Source organism: Dreissena polymorpha, chromosome 15 (assembly GCF_020536995.1).
Source record: "Dreissena polymorpha isolate Duluth1 chromosome 15, UMN_Dpol_1.0, whole genome shotgun sequence".
Lineage (NCBI taxonomy): Eukaryota > Metazoa > Mollusca > Bivalvia > Myida > Dreissenidae > Dreissena > Dreissena polymorpha.
In genome coordinates, this window is record NC_068369.1 from 17725968 (window position 1) to 17750556 (window position 24589).

General features: G+C 34.7%; 2 protein-coding genes across 5 annotated transcripts in view; one reads left to right on the forward strand and one right to left on the reverse strand.

Moving 5' to 3' along the window:
- LOC127860478 (glucose-6-phosphate exchanger SLC37A2-like) overlaps positions 1-15055 on the forward strand; it is a 28208-nt gene extending 13153 nt beyond the window's left edge. For 2 of the 3 annotated variants that reach the window (XM_052398565.1, XM_052398567.1), the window contains 7 exons: positions 103-180; positions 1641-1731; positions 3239-3301; positions 4748-4882; positions 5388-5540; positions 6713-6810; positions 11415-15055. In XM_052398565.1, the coding sequence (XP_052254525.1) occupies positions 103-180; positions 1641-1731; positions 3239-3301; positions 4748-4882; positions 5388-5540; positions 6713-6810; positions 11415-11519 (723 nt within the window). In that variant the 3' untranslated portion in view covers positions 11520-15055. Of the gene's footprint in view, positions 1-102; positions 181-1640; positions 1732-3238; positions 3302-4747; positions 4883-5387; positions 5541-6712; positions 6811-7040; positions 7163-11414 lie in introns of all 3 variants that reach the window. The other variant, XM_052398566.1, reaches the window with a different exon arrangement.
- On the reverse strand, positions 13754-23613 carry LOC127860489 (26S proteasome non-ATPase regulatory subunit 9-like). 2 transcript variants are annotated; one of them, XM_052398591.1, is made up of 7 exons: positions 23480-23613; positions 22853-22955; positions 22150-22358; positions 21358-21459; positions 20893-20984; positions 16418-16685; positions 13754-16297 (listed from the first exon to the last, which is right to left on the reverse strand). In XM_052398591.1, exons 1-6 carry the CDS (start codon positions 23576-23578, stop codon positions 16655-16657), a joined length of 636 nt encoding a protein of 211 aa, XP_052254551.1. In that variant the 5' UTR covers positions 23579-23613; the 3' UTR covers positions 13754-16297; positions 16418-16654. The 2 variants fall into 2 exon arrangements, with proteins under 2 accessions (XP_052254551.1, XP_052254550.1); XM_052398590.1 differs by having other exon boundaries at positions 13754-16357.
- Positions 23614-24589: the final 976 nt, after the last annotated feature.

Genomic DNA, 24589 nt, shown 5'->3' on the forward strand with positions numbered 1-24589 from the left:
ACTGTAAAAAGATTTAAGATCACCACCTGTTTTTGAGAGGTTGATGCCGACTAAGTGGTTTGATAGGTTAATTATGTATTGGTGATATTGGTGTTATTTCAGACGCAACCTATTATTAACAGAGATGACAATCCCAAAAGAAGTGAAGCAGTGTCCATATGGAGAGCCTTGTTTATACCTGTAAGTATACAATAATTAACCAGGTGTCAAAAAACAGTTTGCTCTGTGCACTTAAGTTTTCTTTTCCATTTCTCTGACACACTTTGTTTGTCGAACATATGGCGGAGCTAAAGGTATGTGACTGTTTGATCTGTAAGTTTGATTTCCATAGGATGCAATTGGTAAAGTTTCTAAAGTGATTTAGATTTTGAAGCTATGGTCTGTTTTTTTACCACTGATATATAAAAACTGATTTGGTCAACTCAGCCCTTGATTGTCATTGATTATATGAGTCCAAATCATGCGAAAATGGGTCTTATGACATGCTGCCAGTGTAGCTTCTGACCTGCCCATGTATTAGTACAGTCTGGTAGGAGTTACCCTTTCCACTGTATAACGTCATGCACGGTTTTGTGGCTTCAACAGGGGACAGGTTAGCTCCTTACCAGACTGCCCAAATTCTATGACTATTAACAAAACGTATCAGCTTTTTTCCCCTTTTTTTCTTGGATCAGGAAACTTAAGTCTCATTATCAGTATACATTTCTGATTTAAAATTCCCATTATTGTTTGATAGGACTTAAGTCAATCCCATGTGATATTGTTCTCGAACAAACACTTTAATGAAATGGATAAATTTGATTCTTGGAAAGCAACAAATAGAGGTAATGAAACTAATGCTCTTAAATTGTTTATTTATGTTTTATTTCCTGATTTGAATAAAAGGCAATTAGTGTGATATAAATGATCTTTTTTTTCCTTTTGTTTTCCTTGTTATCATCGTGTGATTCTTCTATCAAATAACCAAGTTCAGAAATTCAAACTGATAATTCTTCAACTGTTTCCTCTCCATTAGAAATATATGTATTAGCTGTTTATAAAATATGTGTCTATACATGTACTAAAGATGTATATCAGTTTAAAACTAAACACATATTTTCCTTTAAATTTTTGGATCAATTATAATTCAACACAAGTTATTAATTTATTAACATGATACTCAGTGCTCCAGCTAGGCTTTAATGGAAGGGCACTCTGCCCTACCCTTTTATTTATCGTCTTATTACATTCTAATTATTTATTTTTCATGGTAGACATTTTATTTGAATGGTCTAATAATAATGGGAATAATATATTCTAACAATTATTAATAACATATAAATTAATATGCAACAAGGAGCATGCAATGTTTGCCCGTGTGCTCGAAAGTGCCCTTTTGACAAAATTCTGCGTGTCGGAAGTGCCCTTTTGACAAAATAGCCTCCCTACCCCCCCCCCCCCCCCCCACGCCATTTTCAAATCCTAGCTGGAGCACTGAATGCTTCATATCAAACAAATACAAATAAAGCAGACCATGATACATTTTTATTATGGTTTGAAATCAGTTGAAAACATGCAAACATGTGTGTAGCCTTCGAGTCTGTGGTATATAAGTATGTAACTCATTTATATTTTATGTAAATTTATTTAACAATTTTCAGGGAGTGATAGAATTTTCTCTCTGCCTGTTCTTTGCCAAACTTGTCAGTTACACATTCCTGTTTTGGCTACCAAAGTATATATCCAACAAAAGTAAGTACTGTTTTTTTATTATGAAAATACAAACAGAGAATAAAATCTTATCAGTTTTATTCTTAGTAACCTAGTAACCTTGTAATACCTACCCGCAGCAACACATGTCTTGACTGCATTTACCATTTACCACTTAGATAATATTAAAGCGCATTTGAAGTCCCTTAGAAAGTTAAATTTAAGTAAAGACCTTTCTTACTGGATTCAAGTTTTAAAGGCTTCATTTTCAACTCCGATGAGCAGCAAACAACATAAAGCCTGAGCAGACTGCGAGTTACTCACTTGCTGTTCTGTTTTTATGCTGTTTGCACTTTGCTTCTGAGTGGGAAAGGGTTAAGGGCTCAGAGAGTTTTCAGAGCATCTGTACCAAAGGTTTGGACAACAGTTTTGCTCAAAATGTAAATGACAAGTAATTTTGCAGTTAATTTTTTTTATTTTGTAATAAGTCTGTCATTTGATAATTTGATAATATTATGTTTTATGCCCACAATGTATGCAATATTAGAAGACTTACTGAGAGCTGAGAAGTTGAGTTTGATAATAACTGAATGAGACCAATTAAATAAGACGTGCTTAATTTCGTGTTTTTGATGTTATTCTACTACAAGATAAGTTAGTTCAACACTTGTCAGTACTCTTTTAAAGAAGGTTTGTTTTTATCTGTTCAGTTCAGACTTTAATGGCAAATTTGGATATATTGATCTTTCAACCTTTGAGGGGACATTGGCATGAACATTATTATCAGTATTAAAATCCCCTAGTCAATTACTGTAACCAAGATTGTTATAACCAGTCAATAGGGAAGAAATTCATTAATCTTATGTTATTGTGTTTTGAGTGAGTCATTGGCTTTATCCAAACTTTATAAGTTATAAAGTGTTGTTGATTCATTACTTTTAGCCAATAACAAGACAGAAAGTAGAACTGCAATCAGGGTGCCCTAGTTATTGTCTTTGTCACTAGGAATGCAGGTTTTTATTAAAACAGATGCCCACTTGACCATGCCTGATAAAAATTCTGGGGGATAAGTGATTTTCCAAAGTACATAACATATTGGACAAGGCGATTATCATAGCTATTCTATGTTATCTTTCTTTAACTGATTAATCGGCTTTGAGTGAAGTCGATGTTTACAATGTTTATGGAATCTGATAAAATTTGGTCACTGTCATGTTACCTAATTGCCAATCAAACTGCTTTCTGTAAGATAGTGTCCAACATGGCAGTTTTTATGAAAGGATCCAAAGTTCTGGAAGAAAATACTTTTAATTAGCAAAACTGGTAAATAAAGAATCTCAAAAACAAATTGTACAAAGCTCATGTAAACAGTTGCAGAATAAAAAAGTAATTTCAGTGACTGCCTTATTTAACACAACATTTTGAAAAATCAAATATTGTGTTCATGACTGTGACACAAATGAAAATATTACCAGAACTGTGTGCACTTGCTAATGAAATAAAATTGATACTCTACCAAATCAACACAGTTTTAATTTTACTTTTTCAGCTAGCTACAGTGCAGAGAAAGCTGGGGATCTGTCAACACTAATGGATGTTGGTGGTATTGCAGGTATGTCAGAATATGGCCAATTGAAACAGACTGATAATCTTTACCTTCTCAGTGTTTTAGTTGATAAAATAATATATTTTCCAATATATACTGGGCGTTTTAAATGGTATGCGCCTTTAAGTCAGTGGCATTAAGTGTTAAACCAATAATGTAGGTTGATATGTTATTTTCCCATTATAACAGCTCTTCCACAAGCTTTCCAAAGTTGGAAGTCCTGACTTCCAAGCCTAAAATTTCGGACTTTCCAGTTATATGGTTGGAAGTCCCTTTTTTATTTAAGTAAATCCTTCTATAGATATGTGTTGATTAGATTATTTTGTATATCTGGTAGATCAAAATTGTTTATAATAAAGATGGCGTTACAAAGAATACAGCAGTGATCAGGTATGTAACCGAAAGGTTATTTTCAGACTTTCATTGCTCATGGGAAAATGGGCTTTATGACATAATCCTCCAGCATAGCTTAAGACCAGATTGAACAATGACGCAGTCCATCAGAACTAGGCTGTCTGCTATAAATCTCCACACGTTTTGTTGTCTATTTAGTGGACAGGGTAGCTCCTGGCCCAACATCGGGTATGGGCATGCTGGTTGGGAAGTACACATGCCGCTTATGGCATATGACCCATTTTCACGTGACCCAGCTCATATATTCTAATCTTACAAGAGTGTACTGTAGCATTCCACTAGGAGTACAAATGTGTGTGTTTTTGAACTAGAAATAAGACTATTTCATTGTCTTGCCAAACAGTTTTCTCAGGTAACGTGGAGATAGAAGTATTTCGAGATAGGAAGGAATTAGTGGACAATACAATGATATCATAAATTCCTTTGCTACCTGGTTACATGACATTAAGAATGACATTTTGTAAATAAGTATGCCAGATTTTTTTGATTCATGGAGAAATTGTGCAAACTTGCAAGTTTTATCATGTCCCTAAAGAGGACAAAAATCATGACCTTACTGTTATCATCATTCATTATAATTTAGTGTTACAGTTTTTGCTTTTTTTAGAACTTCTCTAGCATGATTGTAACAACTTGCTTCATATCAGCAGTTTTTAGGTTATTCCTCCCTTCTGTGACAAGCCCGAGAAGAGATAATTGCTAATTTTTATGAAGTTTTCAGCTTGTAGTTGAATGGTTATATGGCCCACTTATTTTGTCTCTAATTTTTTAGATTAATTTACAGATTACTAGTTTTTCAGAAAACCAACAGAATTTTGCTTATTCATTGTTGGGTTCATATTCTATAAACAAATCACATTTACCAACAGAATTAAATATGTTCTGGCACAATTTAAATGCCATAAACAACAATTGCAAACAGTGAAGTAGACAGTTTTATAACTAACCAATATTGGGGTTTAGTTTTTAAGATACCAGTTTTATGAATCATTGTGCTTATTATAGATACCACTTATTATTCAAGGTCCATTTTTTCAGGGGGTATAGCGGCAGGCATGTTCTCGGACTACACCCGGGGTAAAGCCACTACCTGCGTGGTCATGTTAGTGCTGGGGGCCCCTATGATGTTCATCTACAACGAGTACGGCAGCATAGACTATGCACATAGTGTCGGTAAGACGGTCATGTTCTCTGATGGAATCACATTGATGCTTGTATTGTGAGGACTTCAGTCGAGCACAGTAAACTTAACCCATTAGAATGTGTTTTGCTATATATTGATGTGGACAATGCAATACAAATGTACATGAAGTAAAATCCTAAATAAAACATGAACATTTATTGGTATGAAATAACAATTCCCCAGACAACACAAGCAGCTAGACATCCCATTATCAGTGTAATGAATAAAATACGGTGTGGAGTAGGATGCCCTTCACCCTCACACACCTATGTACGAGGATAATGAAATATATAGAACGAAAAAAAAAAAAGATTTTGGAACAATGAGGAGGACTTTATTAGTAAAGAAAACTGCCCAAAAGCACTCTTCAAGGTTATGTTTAATACGAAGTTCTTGTTTTAATGTATTGTAAATATTGGGACGTCACTTAATGCACATGCATAAAGCCACATTTTTTCAAGAATGCATCTCAATTATAAACTTTCTATCTGCAAGGCTTGCTGCTTCTGCTGGGATTCATGGTGAACGGCCCATACGCCCTGATCACGACTGCTGTCAGTGCTGACCTGGGCACTCACAAGAGTCTCAAGGGCAACGCCAAGGCCCTCGCCACGGTGACTGCCATTATAGACGGCACCGGCAGTGTAGGTCAGTAAAGGTCTTGGGTTTATTATCCACAGCTTTTATCATACCGCTGCATTGATATCTGCCTGATGTAACACTGCCTGATATATTTTTTTATATCAGTTTATCAGGAATTTCTTTTATCAGTCGATGAAAGGAGGAAGGTCATATTACTCGGAAATCAACTATTAAGTAATCATTTTTAGTAAAATCAAATCAGATTCAACAAAACAAACAATTTGATAACAAGATGTAATATATTTTAAACACAAAATGCAACACAAACAGCACACTTCTCTCTATATCCTAAGTTTAGATTCAAACCGTGGACACGACTCTTGAGAAGAAACGGTTGTCAATACAAAATTAGGCTGGATTACATTTTGGAAACTAGTATTTGGCATGAAATGACATTTTGAAGGTCCTTGGTTTAGCTTATGTGTGTACAAGTAGAAAGTGTATATACACGTATGCATGAATGTATTTAACTCTTTTTTTAAAGCTATCCAGGGCGTTATTTCCTTCTTAGAGAATGGCCATTTCACAATTTCAACATGTCCATTTCACAAATCTAGCAAGATCACAATACTTGACAAAAACAGCTATTTTTAACTGTGAAAAATCGGATTTTTGGGGCTTAAAACTGTCACAAATGGCCCTTTCACAATTCAAAATTACAATTTTATTTTATATTTGACATAAGCAAGACAAGATAATAACAGGGGTAGGGTTTTCTATGGTTGTACATGTAGATAGAGTTTACAAGTCAGAATAGTGTTGATCTAAATGTATGTGGTTATTTGTTGAATGAAAGTGTCAAGACAATGAAAATATGATTTTAATGCATTAGTTAAAGACATTTAAATATGATGCAAGTATTAAACATGCTTTTACTATTCTTTTTCTTAACACTGAATTTCACAATTTTTACAAGTTCCATACTCGTTTTTTCACAATTTTCAGAAGATGGAGACTAATTATTTCACAATTTTGAAAAGTTTGCGACTCATTTTTTTCACAAAGTGAGGGGGGGCCATGGCGGCTTCACGAAATCAGGAAAAAAAGCTCTGCTGTGGCATGGTGACATTAAAAAACTGGTCATTCATATATGTGTACGTGTCATAATGCAAGGATAATTTTATTGAACTATGACATGTTTTCAACCTATAAGTCTGCTGTTTATTTGTTGTGTCTAGGTGCAGCCCTAGGTCCACTGTTTGCGGGTGTGATCTCAAAAACTGGCTGGAACAACGTGTTCTGGATGCTGATTGGCTGTGACATTCTAGCCATAGTGGTAAGAACTGATGTTTTACTTTTTCTAAAATAGTTTTGAAAAAAAAAAAAGATTTTGCACTGCATGAGAAGAAAAGGTTTTGTATTATAAGAAAACAGGTGTACTTCTTATATAAGAAACGTTGATTTGTATTCGCTTGTTTAAAGAAACAACAAGAAGCATAGTTTTTTATAGCAACCATGGGTGCTGATGAAGAAATCCAATCAATTAATACAAACTTTTTTTTACAGTTTTTGGTCCGCCTTGTTTATAAGGAAATAAAATTGTGGAAACTAGTCGGTTGCGGACCCCAAATAGATGATCCTTCTCTCGAAGTTTAACAGAACAAGGATTGCCCCCCTTTGGAGCCCAGGTGTGAATCCAGTTGGCATGATCTCCCTTGCATACTAACACCTATACATCTTGTGAAAGTAATGTCACTCCCTGCATGTTGACTCTGTTTGACTAGCATACACGGCATCTCACTGAAAGATCTTACATCAGTACTGCAGATGGTGTTACTTCCTCTTGCAAATCTTGAATTGTAAAAGCTGGTTCATTCTCAGTTTGTCAGATGTCTTGCTGTTGCATTGAGGAAGCATGTTGATGTTTGTGTGTTAAAGACACTTTTTGAAACTACTTAATCTTAGGAACCAATTCCCTTTAACTGTTATGCACTGAAATATAAACATATTGAAGAAAGGTTTGCAGGGCTTTTACCTGTTTTTGTGAAGTGGCCCCCCCCCATTTTGTGTAAAAATGAATAGCAAACTGTTTAAATTGTGAAAACATGAGTCGCAAACTTTCTAAAATTGTGAAAATTAGAGTCACAAACTTTTTGAAATTGTGAAAATTAGAGTCGCAAACTTCTTAAAATTGTGAAAATTTGACTCAAGAATTTCCCAAAATTGTGAAAAACGGCCATTCTCACAGAAGGAAAAAAGCCCTGGTGTGAGGTCACTTAAGTTAAAATAGAAATACATAACAACCTTGATTCAGGTCATGTGTACTGTATAGCCTGACAAGATGGATCTAGCACGGGTGAACCTTATAAGTATGAATTTATTGCAAAGCCTGTTTTCTATGTTTTACAAGAGTTTAAGGAGACCATAACAATATATTAAGAGTCTGGTTAGATTGAACCGATGGAAATCACTTATTGCACACAAAGTAATGTATTCTTTGTAATGGAACTTTGAGTAATGATCAGTGCGGTCGCTGTCAAGCAATGCCTATAATTTACCAGGGCTATAGATAACAAGCGTATTTGAGTAATTACGCAATTAAAATAGCCAAAAACGCAATTAAATTCAAAATAAAGCGTACACAAACGCAAATACAAATTTAATAACTTAATTCCCGTAAAAAACCTTGCGTCACGAAATGCAATTCTTATGAACACCGGGCGTATATTTAAGACTGTTTTTTTCGGTACAAAAATTGTTTATAAGCCGTCCTATGAAGAAAAAAATGGCTTTCGTCTTTCCAGCGATTATCAATCTGTGGGGTATTATTGTAATTATTCGTAGACCCGTCCGATATCTAATTTCATTTTCAAGGTATTCAACCTAAAATGACCTTAAAACGGGGTGCATCGCTTTAAACAGCCATAACTTCATCAATTGTGCAGCGATTCTCACAAACTCGGTCTTATCCAATGCAAAAATGAATGAACTTTGATTAGAAATCAGTAATTGTATGTTGTTATGTACAGGTACCATTTTGAATTCCATTTGTATAAATAATATAGTAACCTTAGTAGATTTTTATTATATTATATATGTAATTCCCTAAATTACCCAATTGAGTTAAAAAACCGGGGGTAAAAATCTAATTAGGCTTAAAAGTAGGGGGTGAAAATTTTTGCTTAAACTCTATTGAATTTACAAAGACCCTATTGTTGTCAAAACAGGGGGTGAAAAACCCAATAAACCCAAAAGTTATCTATAGACCTGAATTTACATTTGGGCTGTGCTCTGTGTAAAAGGGGTTTAATGCATGTGCGTTAAATGTGTGCAGTCCACACAGGCTAATCAGGGATGGCACTTTTCACTTATGATATTTTTTATTAGCTCCCCTGTCACAAAGTGACATGGTGAGCTTATGTGACCGTGTGATGTCCGGAGTCCGTCGTGTGTGTGTGTGCGTCTGTCAACAATTTGTTTGTGTAGACTGTAGCTTTCACAGTTTTCATCCAATCTTTATGAAATTTGGTCAGAATGTTTATCTTGAAATCTGGGTTGGGATTGTATTTGGGTCATCTGGGGTCAAAAACTAGGTCAAATAATAGAAAAACCTTGTGTAGACAATAGAAGTCACAGTTTTCATCCAATCTTTATGAAATTTGGTCAGAATGTTTATCTTGATAAAATCTGGGTTGGAATTGTATTTGGGTCATCTTGGGAAAAAAACTAGGTCACTAGATCAAATAATAGAAAAACCTTGTGTAGACAAAAGAGGTCACAGCTTTCATCCAATCTTTATGAAAATTTGTCAGAAGGTTTATCTTGTTGAAATCTGGGTTGGGATTGAATTTGGGTCATCTGGGGTCAAAAACTAGGTCACTAGGTCAAATCTTTGAAAAACCTTGTGTAGACTATAGAGGTCACAGTTTTCATCAGATCTTAATGAAATATTGTCAGAATGTTTGTCTTGTTAAAATCTGGGTTGGGATTGAATTTGGGTCATCTAGGGTCAAAAACTAGGTCACTAGGTCAAAGTTAAAAAACAACTTTTGTAGACAGCAGAGGTCACAGTTTTCATCCAAACTTAATAAAATTTGGCCAGAATGATAATCTTGATGAAATCTTGGTTGGGATTGTATTTGGGTCATCTGGGGTCAAAAGCTAGGTCCCTAGGTCAAATCATAGAAAAACCTTGTGTACACAATAGTGGTCATAGTTTTCATCTGATCTTAATGAAATATGGTCAGAATGTTTATCTTGATAATATCTGATTTTGGATTGTATATGGGTCATATGGGGTCAAAAATTAGGTCACCGGGCCAATTCTAGTAAAACCTTGTGTAGATGAAAGAGGTCACAGTATTCATCAGGTCTTTATGAAATTTTGTCAGAATGTATTAATTAATGAAATCTGGCTTGGGATTGTTTATGGGTCTGATAGAATTTTAGTTGATGTAGCAAGGTAAGTCAGGTGAGCAATTCAGGGCCATCATGGCCCTCTTGTTTCATGAAAGTCTCTTCTTATCAAAAATTAAGTTTAGGTAGAAAGTGTCTTCCCAGATTAGCCTGTGCGGACTGCACAGGCGATTCAGGGACGACACTTTACGCAAGTGCATTAAACCAGCTTTTCAAAGAGCCTTGCCCGTTTCCTAAACGTTCTTAATGTAGATTTATTGTTTCATAGGAAGCAAAGAAAAACTGCTTATTATAAACAGTGCAACCAATAATAAGCTTTGTAATTTTTCCTGGCTTGCCTCACTCTGGAAACCAAATGTTCAATTAGTGTTAAGGCCCAAAGTCTATCAATGGTATCATTTAACACTAGTTTGGAAGTCTTAACTACTGGTTAATTCACTTAAAAATTGGTGAAATGAAGACTCTGATTTGGTGTCTGAAAGTTTACTTTCATAAGAAAGTCATCAGATCCCAATATGCCGCAAGGATGTGCATGGTTCATCAGTGGTTCTTTTTGGTTTGAAGGTTTCCAAAAACAGTTTTTTTTATCTCAACATTTAGTTTATATCCCATTTAACTCCGGAAGTTGAACCTTAATAAATATAATATTGAAAACAATTTAATTCTCGATTTTGAAGAATTTATTAGCAAAACAACAACAATAATTTCCCAATTTTAATCATAATGCAGCAATTTTCCCAATCCAAAGGAACCTGCCCCATTCCCAAAATGGTGGAAAAAAAAACACTGTTCAGGATTTTATATTTATGACTGAAGTGTTGTTATTCTTCCTTTCAGCTTTCCACTTTCACCTTCCAGATTATATAAAAATTAAATGCCTTTTCTGAATTTACAATAAAAAAATGATAGTTTGCTTTTAAAAGAATGCACAGCTTTATCTGATATATGCATGGTTGCTGTAAAAATAATGTTGCAGCACCATGATTTTTCAAGAGTGCATTGCTTTGATAATAAAAAATTATGTATTGGTCATACTATATTTTTTATAAAAGAGTGTGAACTTAATATGTAAAAACTGTGTTTGTGTTAGTTGAACATTAGTTTTAATAATATAAAAAATATGTATAGGTCTGTATTTTTGTAAAAAAATGTGAACTTAGTATTTTAAAACCGTGTTTGTGTTAGTTGAACATAAATATATTTTTCAAAATTGTAATTAAGCTATTTGAAAGTAGACTAAATTGACATTAAACAGGTGAAGACCATGGAGAGTCTGCAGTGAATTTTCAACCTGGGCCTCCGCCTATTAAAAAAATATGTTGAATCTGTTGTCATTTATCATTCATCATAGATAACAAGAACAAACCCATATTTCACTGATGAATAACATCTTCCTTTATCTTGCAGCAAATTCTGCAACGACAATCTGAACTGAATCAACAGTTTTAGAACTGTTAAGGGTTTATGAGGGATTCAACATATTGAAAATGATTGTCATGCTAACTGGTTTGTTATTTTTTTCAGTTCTTGGTGCGACTGGTTTACAAAGAAATCCAGCTTTGGAAGCTGTTTGGTTGCAGGGAGCCCCTGGAAGATAACAATGAAGAAGTAACTGTACAAAATAGATAGCTACACAAAATGTCAAGACTCCATAGTTCACTGTAAATAGAAAATATAGTACTCTTACTAGTAAATGATAACTTACTAATAAAGAATAGTCTTGAAGATATATGTGGAATATTTCGCAAAAATGCAATCTGTGATGTGTTTTTTTTGCAAAGTGATTATACATTTACATTTAAGACTTTTTTTTTAATAGAAACTATCATACAAAAAATCATATTTGATTGAATCATATTATAATTTGATCTCTGTGAATTCATTACTTTCCCTTGAAAATGGTATTTGTGATGTTTTTTGTTAAGGGATATAATATTTTAAACAGGATTTTATTTTTACCTGCAGAAATTAAGTATTTAGTTTCTGTATGAATGGTTGTCATTTTTAACAGAAATCTATTTTAATTTCTAAGATTGATATAAATTGGTGTTTTTAAAGCAGGTGTAAAACGTGCTATTTTATGTGTATGTTCATAATGCATTAACAGTAACGTTTTATTACAATACGATGTATATGTTTGGATATTTTTATATGTTTATGGTGTAGGAATCAGGTTGTTCTATTAAATAAGCAGTTTATGTCTTTGTATGATGTACTGAATTTAACTATTATATATTAATACATATTAATGCCGGTTGCCAGTTTATATCTGTTTTGTATGCAAATGCCATTTGTTAGTTTTGTTCTGTATTGTATGTTAATGCGAGTTGTTTGTTTATTCTGTTTATTCCTGTCTCGTATGTTAAATTAATTCCTGTATTGTAATGATTGTATGTAAGAATGTAACATATGGATTTGCCTTTTTCAATACTAGTCACTTTGTTATCCATTAAAGTTACTATCCGCATTACCTGCCTTCAAGTTCAGGGACTGGTTTTTCAAAGTTATTTTATTGTTCAGTTTAATAGTGTTTGCTCCAGGATTGTTTTAATGCTTTTAAAGGTTACAATGTTTTCTTAGTTTGTGATTTTGACTGTTTATTAGCTCACCTGAGCACAACATGCTGATGGTGAGCTTTTGTGATCACCTTTTGTCCGTCGTCCGTTGTGCAGGGTCAACATTTGCCTTGTTAACTCTATAGAGGCCACATTTATTGTCCAATCTTCATGAAATTTTGTCAGAAGATTGGTCTCAATGATATCTTAGAGGAGTTAACGTTTACTTGAAAAACATGCCAAGGGGCGGGGCATTTTTCCTTATATGGCTATATATGGCTATAGTAAAATGTTGTTAACACTCTAGAGGCCACATTTATTGTCTGATCTTCATGAAACTTGGTCAGAAGATTCATCCTAATAATATCTTGGACGAGTTCGAAAATGATACCGGATGGTTGAAAAACATGGCCTCCAGAGGGTGGGGCATTTTTCCTTATATGGCTATAGTAAAACCTTGTTAACACTCTAGAGGCCACATTTATTTTCCGATCTTCATGAAACTTGCTCAGAAGATTTGTCCCAATAATATCTTGGATGAGTTAAAAAATGGTAACCTTTGCTTGAAAAACATGGCTGCCAAGGGGCGGGGCAATTTTCCTTATATGGCTATAGTAAAATCTTGTTAACACTCTAGAGGCCACATTTATTGTCCAATCTTAATGAAACTTGGTCAGAAGATTCATCCCAATAATATCTTGGACGAGTTAAAAAATGATGCCGGTCGGTTGAAAAACATGGCCGCCAGGGGGCGGGGCATTTTTCCTGATATGGCGATAGTAAAACCTTGTTAACACTCTAGAGGCCACATTTATTGTCCAATCTTCACGAAAGTTTGTCTTATTGATATCTTGGATGAGTTCGAAAATGGTTACGTTTGCTTGAAAAACATAGCTGCCAAGGGGCGGGGCATTTTTCCTTATATGGCTATATATGGCTATAGTAAAATCTTGTTAACACTCTAGAGGCCACATTTATAGTCCGATCTTCATGAAACTCGTTCAGAAGATTCATCCCAATAATATCTTGGACGAGTTAAAAAATGATGCCGGTTGGTTGAAAAACATGGCCGCCAGGGGCGGGGCATTTTTCCTTAAATGGCTATAGTAAAACCTTGTTAACACTCTAGAGGCCACATTTATTGTCCAATCTTCATGAAATTTGGTCAGAAGATTCATCCCAATAATATCTTGGAAGAGTTTAAAAATGAGGCCTGTTGGTTGAAAAACATGGCTGCCAGGGGGCGGGGCATTTTTCCTTATATGGCTATAGTAAAACCTTGTTAACACTCTATAGAGGCTACATTTATTCAATCTTCATGAAACTTGGTCAGAAGATTTGTCCCAATAATATCTTGTTATCTCAGGTGAGCGACTTTGGGCCTTTCAGGCCCTCTTGTTTTATTTGCTGTTTTAGAATAATGGTATACATGTATTTAAGTTTTAATATTTAGATTCACATCATCTAGTTGACTATGTTAGTTTTTTCTTGATTGAAAATCACTTAAATACTTGTTGTTGTTTTATTGTACTTGAATTCCTAATACTTAAAGATAATATCTTTATTAAGCTGAAGTATTTGTTATGTTTTGACACATAACCTCCAGAGGATGAAGGGCATATGTAGCATAATGTAAAAATGAGACATTTGACCCACGCGGCGTTGTCAATTCTGACCCCAGAGGAAAAATTTGTACAATTTTTAACATGACAGCCTTACAGTGTTAAATATCAAATATTAGACCATTTCACCATTTGAATAAGTGGAAATGATTGTTAATTCATGTTCCTATATAAGTCTTCTAACTATAGGACTCAAAGGGCGTGGCCAGTTTTGACCCCAGGGTTATAATTCAATGTCGCAAATTAAATGCGTTACCTTTCGGTATCAGTTGTAATATGTTTTGCTAATAATCAGTATGTTCATAATCATATCGTTACATTCATACAAAATGCAATTACAAATTCATAACTTTTTTTGATAACCCACATTTCATTAATGAAATTTTTTGTTACAAATAACTAATGTTATTAGTTTACCACACATAAAGAGAATGTAAAATTAATTACACTGAATTGTTCATATAAAATGTTGTACATATATAACCTGATTGAACTGTATTGTAAATGAGAAAGGTTCTTTACAAAGTCTGTAAACCATGTCAAGTCACATACAATATGTCTATGTGCATGTATCTTAAATTTATTTAATCAGACATATAACAATTGTACTCCCTTGGCATAGAACATGTTATTGTTTTAAAATTAAACAAGAAATGAAGCTAGAATGTAGTATGTAGCAGATGTAGACACAATGTATTAAAGAAAAAAGTCTCATACTTAACAGTGGGACAATCACTTTTTGCGCCCACTTTTACAGAATCTTTAAGTATTTTATAGGATTTAAAAAGAAATACTATTTGACAAATTGTTTCTTATTGCCAAAACTTAGTTCATTGCTTATTAAAGTACTTGCATCATGAAAATTGTTTACTGTTCAAATTATTTCTTATTGCAAAAACTTAGTTCATTGCTTATTGAAGTACTTGCATCATGAATATTGTTTACTGTTGAAGTTATTAATTAAAGACAATAAACAATGTGATTTGTTGTATGTTTGTTTGCTTTGTGATTTGTTATATGGGAAATAATGTTATATGCAATCCACAAAGACCCATGTCACTGCAAATCCTGAGAAAAAAACTCTTAACATTTTTGAAGTGATACATCTTGACAACATTGACCTGTTGCTAATGAACTTCATTAACATAAATTTCACGCCTGAATTGCGTCCCATAATTGCCTGCAGTTTTTTGTTGTGCATATTTTGCACAAGTTTAACGAGACCGTAACAAATTAATGAGTGAGGTATGTTTAAATTGGTTGAAATCGCTTTTAGTTAAAAAACAAATTAATATATATTAATGTCTGTGCCACAAAAATATTGGAGTCCTATAGTACCATACTGGTTACTCATATTAAATGCAAGTTCAGCTAGTTAGTTGAAATCCTGCTATAAGTCATGTCAATTTTTAATGTTACAAATGCAAGAAAAAAATGTGCATACATTTAATCAAATGTCTCGTGGGGTACTTGTGGACCTATGGCACATTTGTAGACACATGTAATGAAGTTGATATTCTAGGCTTACTCTGCCATTCTCATTTGCATGCTAATGCATCTAGTATCAACTTTTTTCCATAAATAGCATGAATAAATAGAATTTAAAGGAAGTAAATCACTTTGCTAAGGACAAGTTTTAGCCTTAGCAAGCCTGGAAAATGTAATTCAACATTCTTTCTTAGTAATAGCAGGGTTTAAAATGAATAACATTATTGTATTGCAAATTTTATGTAAAATAGTAGCATGAACAAATCAACAAGTACACATTGGAAAGATCTTGAGCAAAATAGAAGGATGGTGTTTTTTGTAACACCATCCAGCACCTCTTGGCTGGTCAACCCAGGAAGAGTGAAATATTCAATCCCAAATGAAAACACTTTGCTAAATACATAACTGACAATAAGTTACAATGTTAAACAATTACTTGGATTAAGCATTTTATCAGAAAATTTTAGCTTTTAGCAGTACCCTGTACCTTTTGACTATAGACCTTTCCAAACATATACAGATGGGAAATTGTTCCATTAACATACACATTTTGACTACAGACCTTTCCAAACATGTACATATGGGCAATAGTTCCATTAACATACACATTTTGACTACAGACCTTTCCAAACATGTACATATGGGCAATAGTTCCATTAACATACACATTTTGACTACAGACCTTTCCAAACATGTACATATGGGCAATAGTTCCATTAACATACACATTTTGACTACAGACCTTTCCAAACATGTACATATGGGCAATAGTTCCATTAACATACACATTTTGACTATAGATCTTTCCAAACATGTACATATGGGCAATAGTTCCATTAACATACACATTTTGACTACAGACCTTTCCAAACATGTACATATGGGCAATAGTTTCATTAACATACACATTTTGACTATAGATCTTTCCAAACATTCACAGATTGGAAATTGTTCTAATTACATACACATTACATAACTCATTGGGCAATAGAAATTATTATGGACTGCCATCCCTGTTTATCTGCTGTTTAAACATCAGTGGGTTTTCATTATTAATCGGAAATGTGGTATGAACAGTTGAGTAGAATTCTGGAGGATCTTATCGTCTTGTAACAGGTTTTATATTGCACCTGAAATCAAAGATACAAATGATAGAATCATACTATTGTTAACACTCATATCTTAAAGATAGTTCAATGGTAATCATAAATGACCTCCAGCAAATGAAAGTGTGATTTTTAATCTGCAGGACTCATTGTTTTCCACTTCTGGTCATATATATCAAAGATCTGAGCATGAAATATCTATCATTGCTCAATATGCACATACTTCTGTAAATCTCATAAAACATACCAAGTCTGTTGAGATCTGATGACTCGCATGAGAGGTCATGTTCACATAACATTTAAATAATCAATTTAACTTTTGTTTTCAAAAGTTTTTGGAATACTGGTTTGTTGACTCAGTTATAATCATAAACAAGAGGGCCAAGATGGCCCTAGTTTGCTCACCTGAGAGGAGTCGGTTCATTCAATCTTTACCAAATGTCAAACTTTACCTAGATATTGTCCAGACAAACATCCTGGTCAAGTTTCATCATTATTTCATCAGCGAGTCATGATCAATGTACCTATGAAGTTTCATGATCCTAGGCGTAAGCATTCTTGAGTTATCATCCAGAAACCATTTTTCTAAGTTGAGTCATGATCAATATACCTATGAAGTTTCATGAACCTTGGCATAAGCGTTCTTGAGTTATCATCCAGAAACCATTTTACTATTTCAGATCACCGTGACCTTGACCTTTGACCTAGTGACCTGAAAATCAATAGGGGTCATCTGCGAGTCATGATCATTGTACCTATGAAGTTTCATGATCCTAGCTAGGCATAAGCGTTCTTGAGTTATCATCCAGAAACCATTTTACTATTTTAGGTCACCGTGACCTTGACCTTTGACCTAGTGACCTGAAAATCAATAGGGGTCATCTTCGAGTCATGATCAATGTACCTATTTAGTTTCATGATCCTAGGCATAAGCGTTCTTGAGAATATCATCCGGAAACCATTTTACTATTTCGTGACCTTGCCCTTTGACCTAGAGAGCTGAAAATCAATAGGGGTCATCTACGAGTTATGACCAATCTTCCTATGAAGTGTCATGATCCTAGGCCTAAGCGTTCTTGAGTTATCATCCGGAAACCGTTTTACTATTTCGGGTCATCGTGACCTTGACCTTTGACCTAGTGACCTGAAAATCAATAGGGGTCATCAAAGAGTCATGATCAATGTACCTATGAAGTTTCATGATCCTTGGCATAAGCGCTCTTGAGTTATCATCTGGAAACCATCTGGTGGAGGGTTGGACCGACATGAGCGAAACAATATACCCCTTCTTCTTTGAAAGGGGGGGGGGGCATAATGAGAAAACTGCCCCCCTCCCAGCAGCCATGTTATTCAAGTGACCGGAACCATTTTTTAACTCAACTCTCGTATCAAGGAAACAAATGTTCTGAGCAAATTTCAAGAAAATTAGGCCAAAAATGTGACTTCTACTGTGTTCACATGTTTTCACTATATACATATAGAGAAAACTGCCCCGTCCACTGGCGACCTTGTTTTTTCATCGATCCCGACCATTTTCAAACTCGTACGAGATATCAATAAAACCAATGTTTTGACCAACTTTCATGATGATTGGACAAAAATTGTGACTTCTAGAGTGTTTACAAGGTTTCTCTATAGCCAAATAGGGAAAACTGCCACTATATACATATAGAGAAAAATGCCCCGCCCACTGGCGGCCATGTTTTTTATACCGATCTCGACTATTTTCGAACTCGTCCGAGACATCAATTGAACCAATGTTTTGACCAACTTTCATGATGATTGGGCAAAAAATTGTGACTTCTAGAGTGTTTACAAGGTTTCTCTATAGCCAAATAAGGAAAACTGCCCCGCCCACTGGTGGCCATGTTTTTCAACGGATCGGAACCACTTTTGAACTCAACCAAGATATCATTAAGACAAACATTTTGACAAAGTTACATGAAGATTTGGCATGAAATGTGACTTCTATAGTTTTGACAAGGTTTTTCTTTTTTTTGACTTAGTGACCAGGCACAACCCAGTTTCGAACTCGGCCGAGATTTCATTGGGACAAAGCTTCTGACCAAGTTTCATGAAGATGGGACAAGAAATGTGGCCTCTAGAGTGTTCACGAGCAAATGTCAACGGACGGACGGACATACGACGGACAAAGACAAGTCACAAAAGCTCACCTGAGCAATCAGGTGAGCTAAAAAACAAACGCCTTTACATTATGAGATTATTGATTTCTTGAAAAACAGACATTTGTGAGAGATTCACTGGACATGAACAATAATATGATGTCAGATCCTTGCAGCGTCAAATAATATAGGAGATCTGACTTGAACAAAGTGGCTTCACTGTGCATTCATTATAAAAAATGTCCATTACAAATACATAAATAGTATCTTAAACAAATAATTAAACAAGAAACCCTGAAAGGTCCAAAGTCGCTCACCTGAGATAACAAGATATTATTGGGACAAATCTTCTGACCAAAATTCATTAATCAGAAAATAAATGTGGCCTCTAGAGTGTTAACACGGTTTTACTTTAGCCATATAAGGAAAAATGCCCCGCCCCCTGGCAGCCATGTTTTTCAACCAACCGGCATCATTTTTGAACTTGTCCAAGATATTATCAGGATGAATCTTCTGACCAAGTTTCATAAAGACCGGACAGTAAATGTAGCCTCTAGAGTGTTAACAAAATTTTACTATAGCCATATAAGGAAAAATGCCCCGCCCCTTGGAAGCGATTTTTTTCAAGCAAACATAATTATTTTCGAACTCATCCAAGATACCATTGAGACCAAACTTCTTACCAAATTTCATGAAGATTGGACAATAAATGTGGCCTCTAGAGTGTTAACAAGGTTTTACTAAAGCCATATTTAGCCATATAAGGAAAAGTGCCCCGCCCCTGGTGGCCATGTTTTTAAAGCAACCAAAACCATTTTCGAACTCATCCAAGATATCATTGGAACAAATCTTCTGACTAAGTTTCATGATGATCGGAAAATAAATGTGATCTCTAGAGTGTTAACAAGGTTTTACTATAGCCATATTAGGAAAATAGCCCCGCCCCAGTGGTGGCCATGTTTTTCAACAAACCGGCATCATTTTTGAACTCGTCCAAGATATTATTGGGATGAATCTTCTGACCGAGTTTCATGAAGATCGGACTATAAATGTGGCCTCTAGAGTGTTAACAAACTTTTACTATAGCCTTATATAGCCATATAAGGAAAAATGCCCAACCCCTTGGCGGCCATGTTTTTCAAGCAAACGTAACCATTTTGAAACTCATCCAAGATATCATTAAGACAAATCTTCTGACCATATTTTATCAAGATTGAACAATAAATGTGGCCTCTAGAGTGTTAACAAGGTTTCACTATAGCCATATAAGGAAAAATGCCCCGCCCCCTGGCGGCCAAGTTTTTGCAACCAACCGGCATCATTTTCGCACTCGTCCAAGATATAATTGGGATGAATCTTCTGATTAAGTTTCATGAAGATTGGACAATAAATGTGGCCTCTAGAGTGTTAACAAGATTTGACTATAGCCATTTAAGGAAAAATGCCCCGCCCCTTGGCAGCCATGTTTTTCAAGCAAAGGTTACCATTTTTGAACTTATCCAAGATATCAGTGGGACAAATCTTCTGAGCAAGTTTCATGAAGATCGGAAAATAAATGTGGCCTCTAGAGTGTTAACAAGGTTTTACTATAGCCATATAAGGAAAAATGCCCTGCCCCCTTGCGGCCATGTTTTTCAACCAACCGGCATCATTTTCAAACTCCTCCAAGATATTATTGGGATGAATCTTCTGATCAAGTTTTATGAAGATCAGACAATAAATGTTGCCTCTAGAGTGTTAACAAGATTTTACTATAGCCATATAAGGAAAAATACCCCGCCCCTTGGCAGCCATGTTTTTCAAGCAAACGTAACCATTTTCTAACTCATCCAAGATATAATTGAAACCAATCTTTTGACCGAATTTCATGAAGATTCGACAATAAATGTGGCCTCTAGAGAGTTAACAAGGCAAATGTTGACGCCGCACAACTGACGCCGGACAAAAAGCGATCACAAAAGCTCACTATGAGCACGTTGTGCTCAGGTGAGCTAAAAAAATAAATAACTTGTACATTTTAAACTACATGTTCTTTCTGACAAGAAAAATCACTAGGCCAGCTCTGCCCCGGCAACAAGAATTATTATATTTAAGCTTGTTTTGCATACCCCAATAAACCTTTGTCAGGTTTCCATCTTGAAGGAGTTACGGACAACTGCACATCTGCATTATCTCTCACTACAGTGATCGGTATGCTTTTCTGGAGAATTTTAAGGTTTCTATTGACAATCAACGTAACAGCACTTATGCAAAAACAGCATGTGTCCTTTACTGATACAATCAAACTCATAGTATATTGCAAGATTTAATTAATTTTCTTCTTATGATTTTGCCACAGATTTTAACACGAACATAAAACTGTGCAAAGGACCATGTCATAACTGTTAAACTATACCAATAAACTTAATACATATATACAGTTATACCACAACATAATGTGAGCCCTCTTGTACATTAAATGCAGATTTTAAAGTCTTGCATTTCAATCAACAAACAATGGATCCAGATTGCACATAGATTATACATAGGTAATAAACAAGGTCAGAGTGAAATCTTAATAGGCATCCACTTACATCTATGCTATGCTGAACTATTGCTGCAATATTTTGTAGACCTTGGAAGTTTTGCGAAGTCAGTGAACCAAATCTGATCACGCTGTCGCCCACCTTCAAACCCTTTCAGAAAACAAGCAACCACAATTAATACACAACATACACATCATACAAATATTAACCATTTCCCACTCAGAAGCAAAGTGAAAATGGCTATGGGCAAACAGCATAAAACCAGAACAGCCTGCGAGTAACTCAGGTTTTATGCTGTTTGCTGCACATTAGTATCTATGGGCTGGGCATGAAGCCTTTAAAACTTGAATTAAGTGAGAAAGGTCTTTAATTAAATTCATCTTTCTAAAGGACTATGCATACATCTACGTAAAAATACGTATCTAAGTGGTAAAGAGTTAATCAGGTATATAAGTTTCACACTCAATCGGTGCGATTAAATTCAACTATGACATTTTAAAGCATTCAGAGGTCAGGCCATCAAGCTCAGTTGGCAGAGCGCTAGACAACAAATCCAAGAATTGCTGGATTGATCCCCAACCTGGCCACATTACTTGTGTGGTGAATGGTCATGAAATCCTTTCTACCGTTTAACTGATTGCTGTGATATGTGTGAAATACTGTTGAAATTGGACCCCCCAAAAAGACCATTACTCATTAAAAAAAGATCATCATACTTCAATTTCTTCAAAATTCGAAAAGTCAACTACTTTAAAAAAGAAACCTAAGCAAAACAGAAAGACATACAAAATAATATTATTGTGACTATTAAATTGCTATAAATAAGTTTGAATAAATTACTGCTAAATCTGCAGGCGACCCTTCATCGACGCTCATCACATTCCCAAATGGTTGCAGCCTTGACCTTTCCTCCAAGTCATCGAACACTTTTGAGGACTGCTCTGATTGGCTGGCTGGCTGGTCTGCCATTGATTGGCGGGCCTCTGCATGTATCCTGTATAACTCCTCCTCAATCTCAGTCATAAGAGCAGTGTAGTCATTCTGAAGACCTACAGAAAAATTGACTAAATAATATAATTTGTGTAAAAACATCCAGACACAATTTATTGAAAAACTGCTCTCAAATCACCTTAAAAAATTATGTCAGCAATTCTAAGAACTTTCTTACAAATAATATCAAAAGGGAGTACACTGTACTTGATGTAAGTTACGAAATAAGTTTGTGTCCAATAATGCAATACATATTTTTACTGGCAGGCGAAATCATAACAAATATAAGTAACAATCAGAGGGTATTCATACTACAAAGAACAAAAATCATCCTTGCAACTTTAATACATATAACTAAAACCAAACACCAGGCAGTAGTTCCTAATGTGTAGAATAAAATATGTACTGAAAATTATCAAGTTGTCAGTTCATATTAGAATAAAAAAAGATGTATCAATTACATTAAACCTGAATTAAAGTTATAGTTTTAAAACTGATTAAACGGTAAATCAAACATTTTAAAAATTAAAATGACAATTATTTATTAGCTTACAAATAATTTGGTGCCGAGCATGTCTTACAGAATATATATCTATGTCAGATCGTGGAAACCCTTCAGAATCTACGAGTGGACCATCCATACCTACTGACTTTTGCTGAAATATGATGTTACAGATTTTAATGTTTATAGCATCAACTTTAGTGAGAACAAAAATCAAAATATAGATATATGTATATAAATGATGTGCATTAAAATATTTTAAGGCACTTTTTACCGTGGTTCCAGTAATTCATAATTGTTCTTTGTAAAAGTATGCTTTGTTTAATAAAACAGTGTGTTTAAATACAGGTTTCTCTTCATTGTCCATGAAAAATAGCTCCATATCAGATAAGAGCAAAACTTGTTTTGCTTGATGTGTTGAACAATATTACTTAAACGGTACACAAGCACAATCAAGATATATTTTATTGATAATTATTGCATTTATGTAGACCGTTTAAAATTCAAGAATGCACTGTTTACAATTAAAAGAAAACAACGACAAATAGTTATCCTAACTAACCGACAATCTGAATATCCGAAAACTAGTACTTTACACACTTGCCAGAGTTATATCATTTTGAAACAAAAAAACGTTTAGTTTAAGAAAAATAAAATTAAAGTTTAATAATTACACACGGAATCAAGAACTTCATTGAGGGCTTTAATTTCAGCTTCCAATTCTTCCCGTTTCTTAATTAGCTGATTCATTTTTGGAGTACCCATGGAAGCTGCCATATTGATTATCTCCCTTGCTATGTGAAGGTTACATACAAAATAATGTGTGTGCATTTCGTCGTGTGGGGAAAGCCCGAGTAGTCAGTACCCGGTGGAAACCCCACCTGTCCGGTATTGTGACCACCAACCAAACTCACATGCGCCCGGGAACAGATATTAAAGTACATGTAGGTGGGAATCCCGTTGATATTATATTACCTTAAGTTGTTTACCACCGCAGGTCTTTGGAACCTCTGTAGTGGCCTCTTCTTCGTCCCCACTATTAAGTAATCTCAGTGTTTTGCCTCCGGTTATTATCGTATTATATTCGCATTTATAGTGAAGCTTCTAATATCTATAAATTTTAATGATCGTCTTATTAATCCCATCAATTTGTTGGCTTTTTTACTTGGTCTTGTATGTGTTCATCAAATTTCAGTTTTGTGTTTATTGTTACACCAACATCTTTTTCATTTTCAACTCTTTCTAGAGAAACGAGGCCTCCTTCATATTCTGGCATAGTGTATGATCTTATCTCAGTTGTTGTTTTTTTGTTGATATTTGCAATATTTTGCACTTGTCAGAGTGAAACATTAACCACCATTTACTGCTCCACTCAAAAAGTTATTCAAATCTTCTTGAAGAATTAACTGATCAGCCTTGGTGGATATATCGCGGTATAGCTTTGTATCATCACCGAACATAAAAACGATAGATTTCACACATTTGGTAAGTCATTTATGAACACCACAAATAGGAAAGGTCTCAGAACAGAACCCTGAGGAATGCCACTGGTGACATCGTGTCATTGTGAAAAACTTCCATAGTTTTGTACTCTTTATTTACGGTTGGTTAAAAAGTTTTGTACCCATTTACATGTTTGTGTGCTGATACCATATTTTTCCAATTTATATATTAATCTTTTGTGCGGGACCTTGTCGAACGCCTTCATGAAATCCGTGTATATTGTGTCAATTTCGCCGCCTTCATCTAGTATGCTAGTCCAGTGGTCCATAACTCTGAGCAACTGTT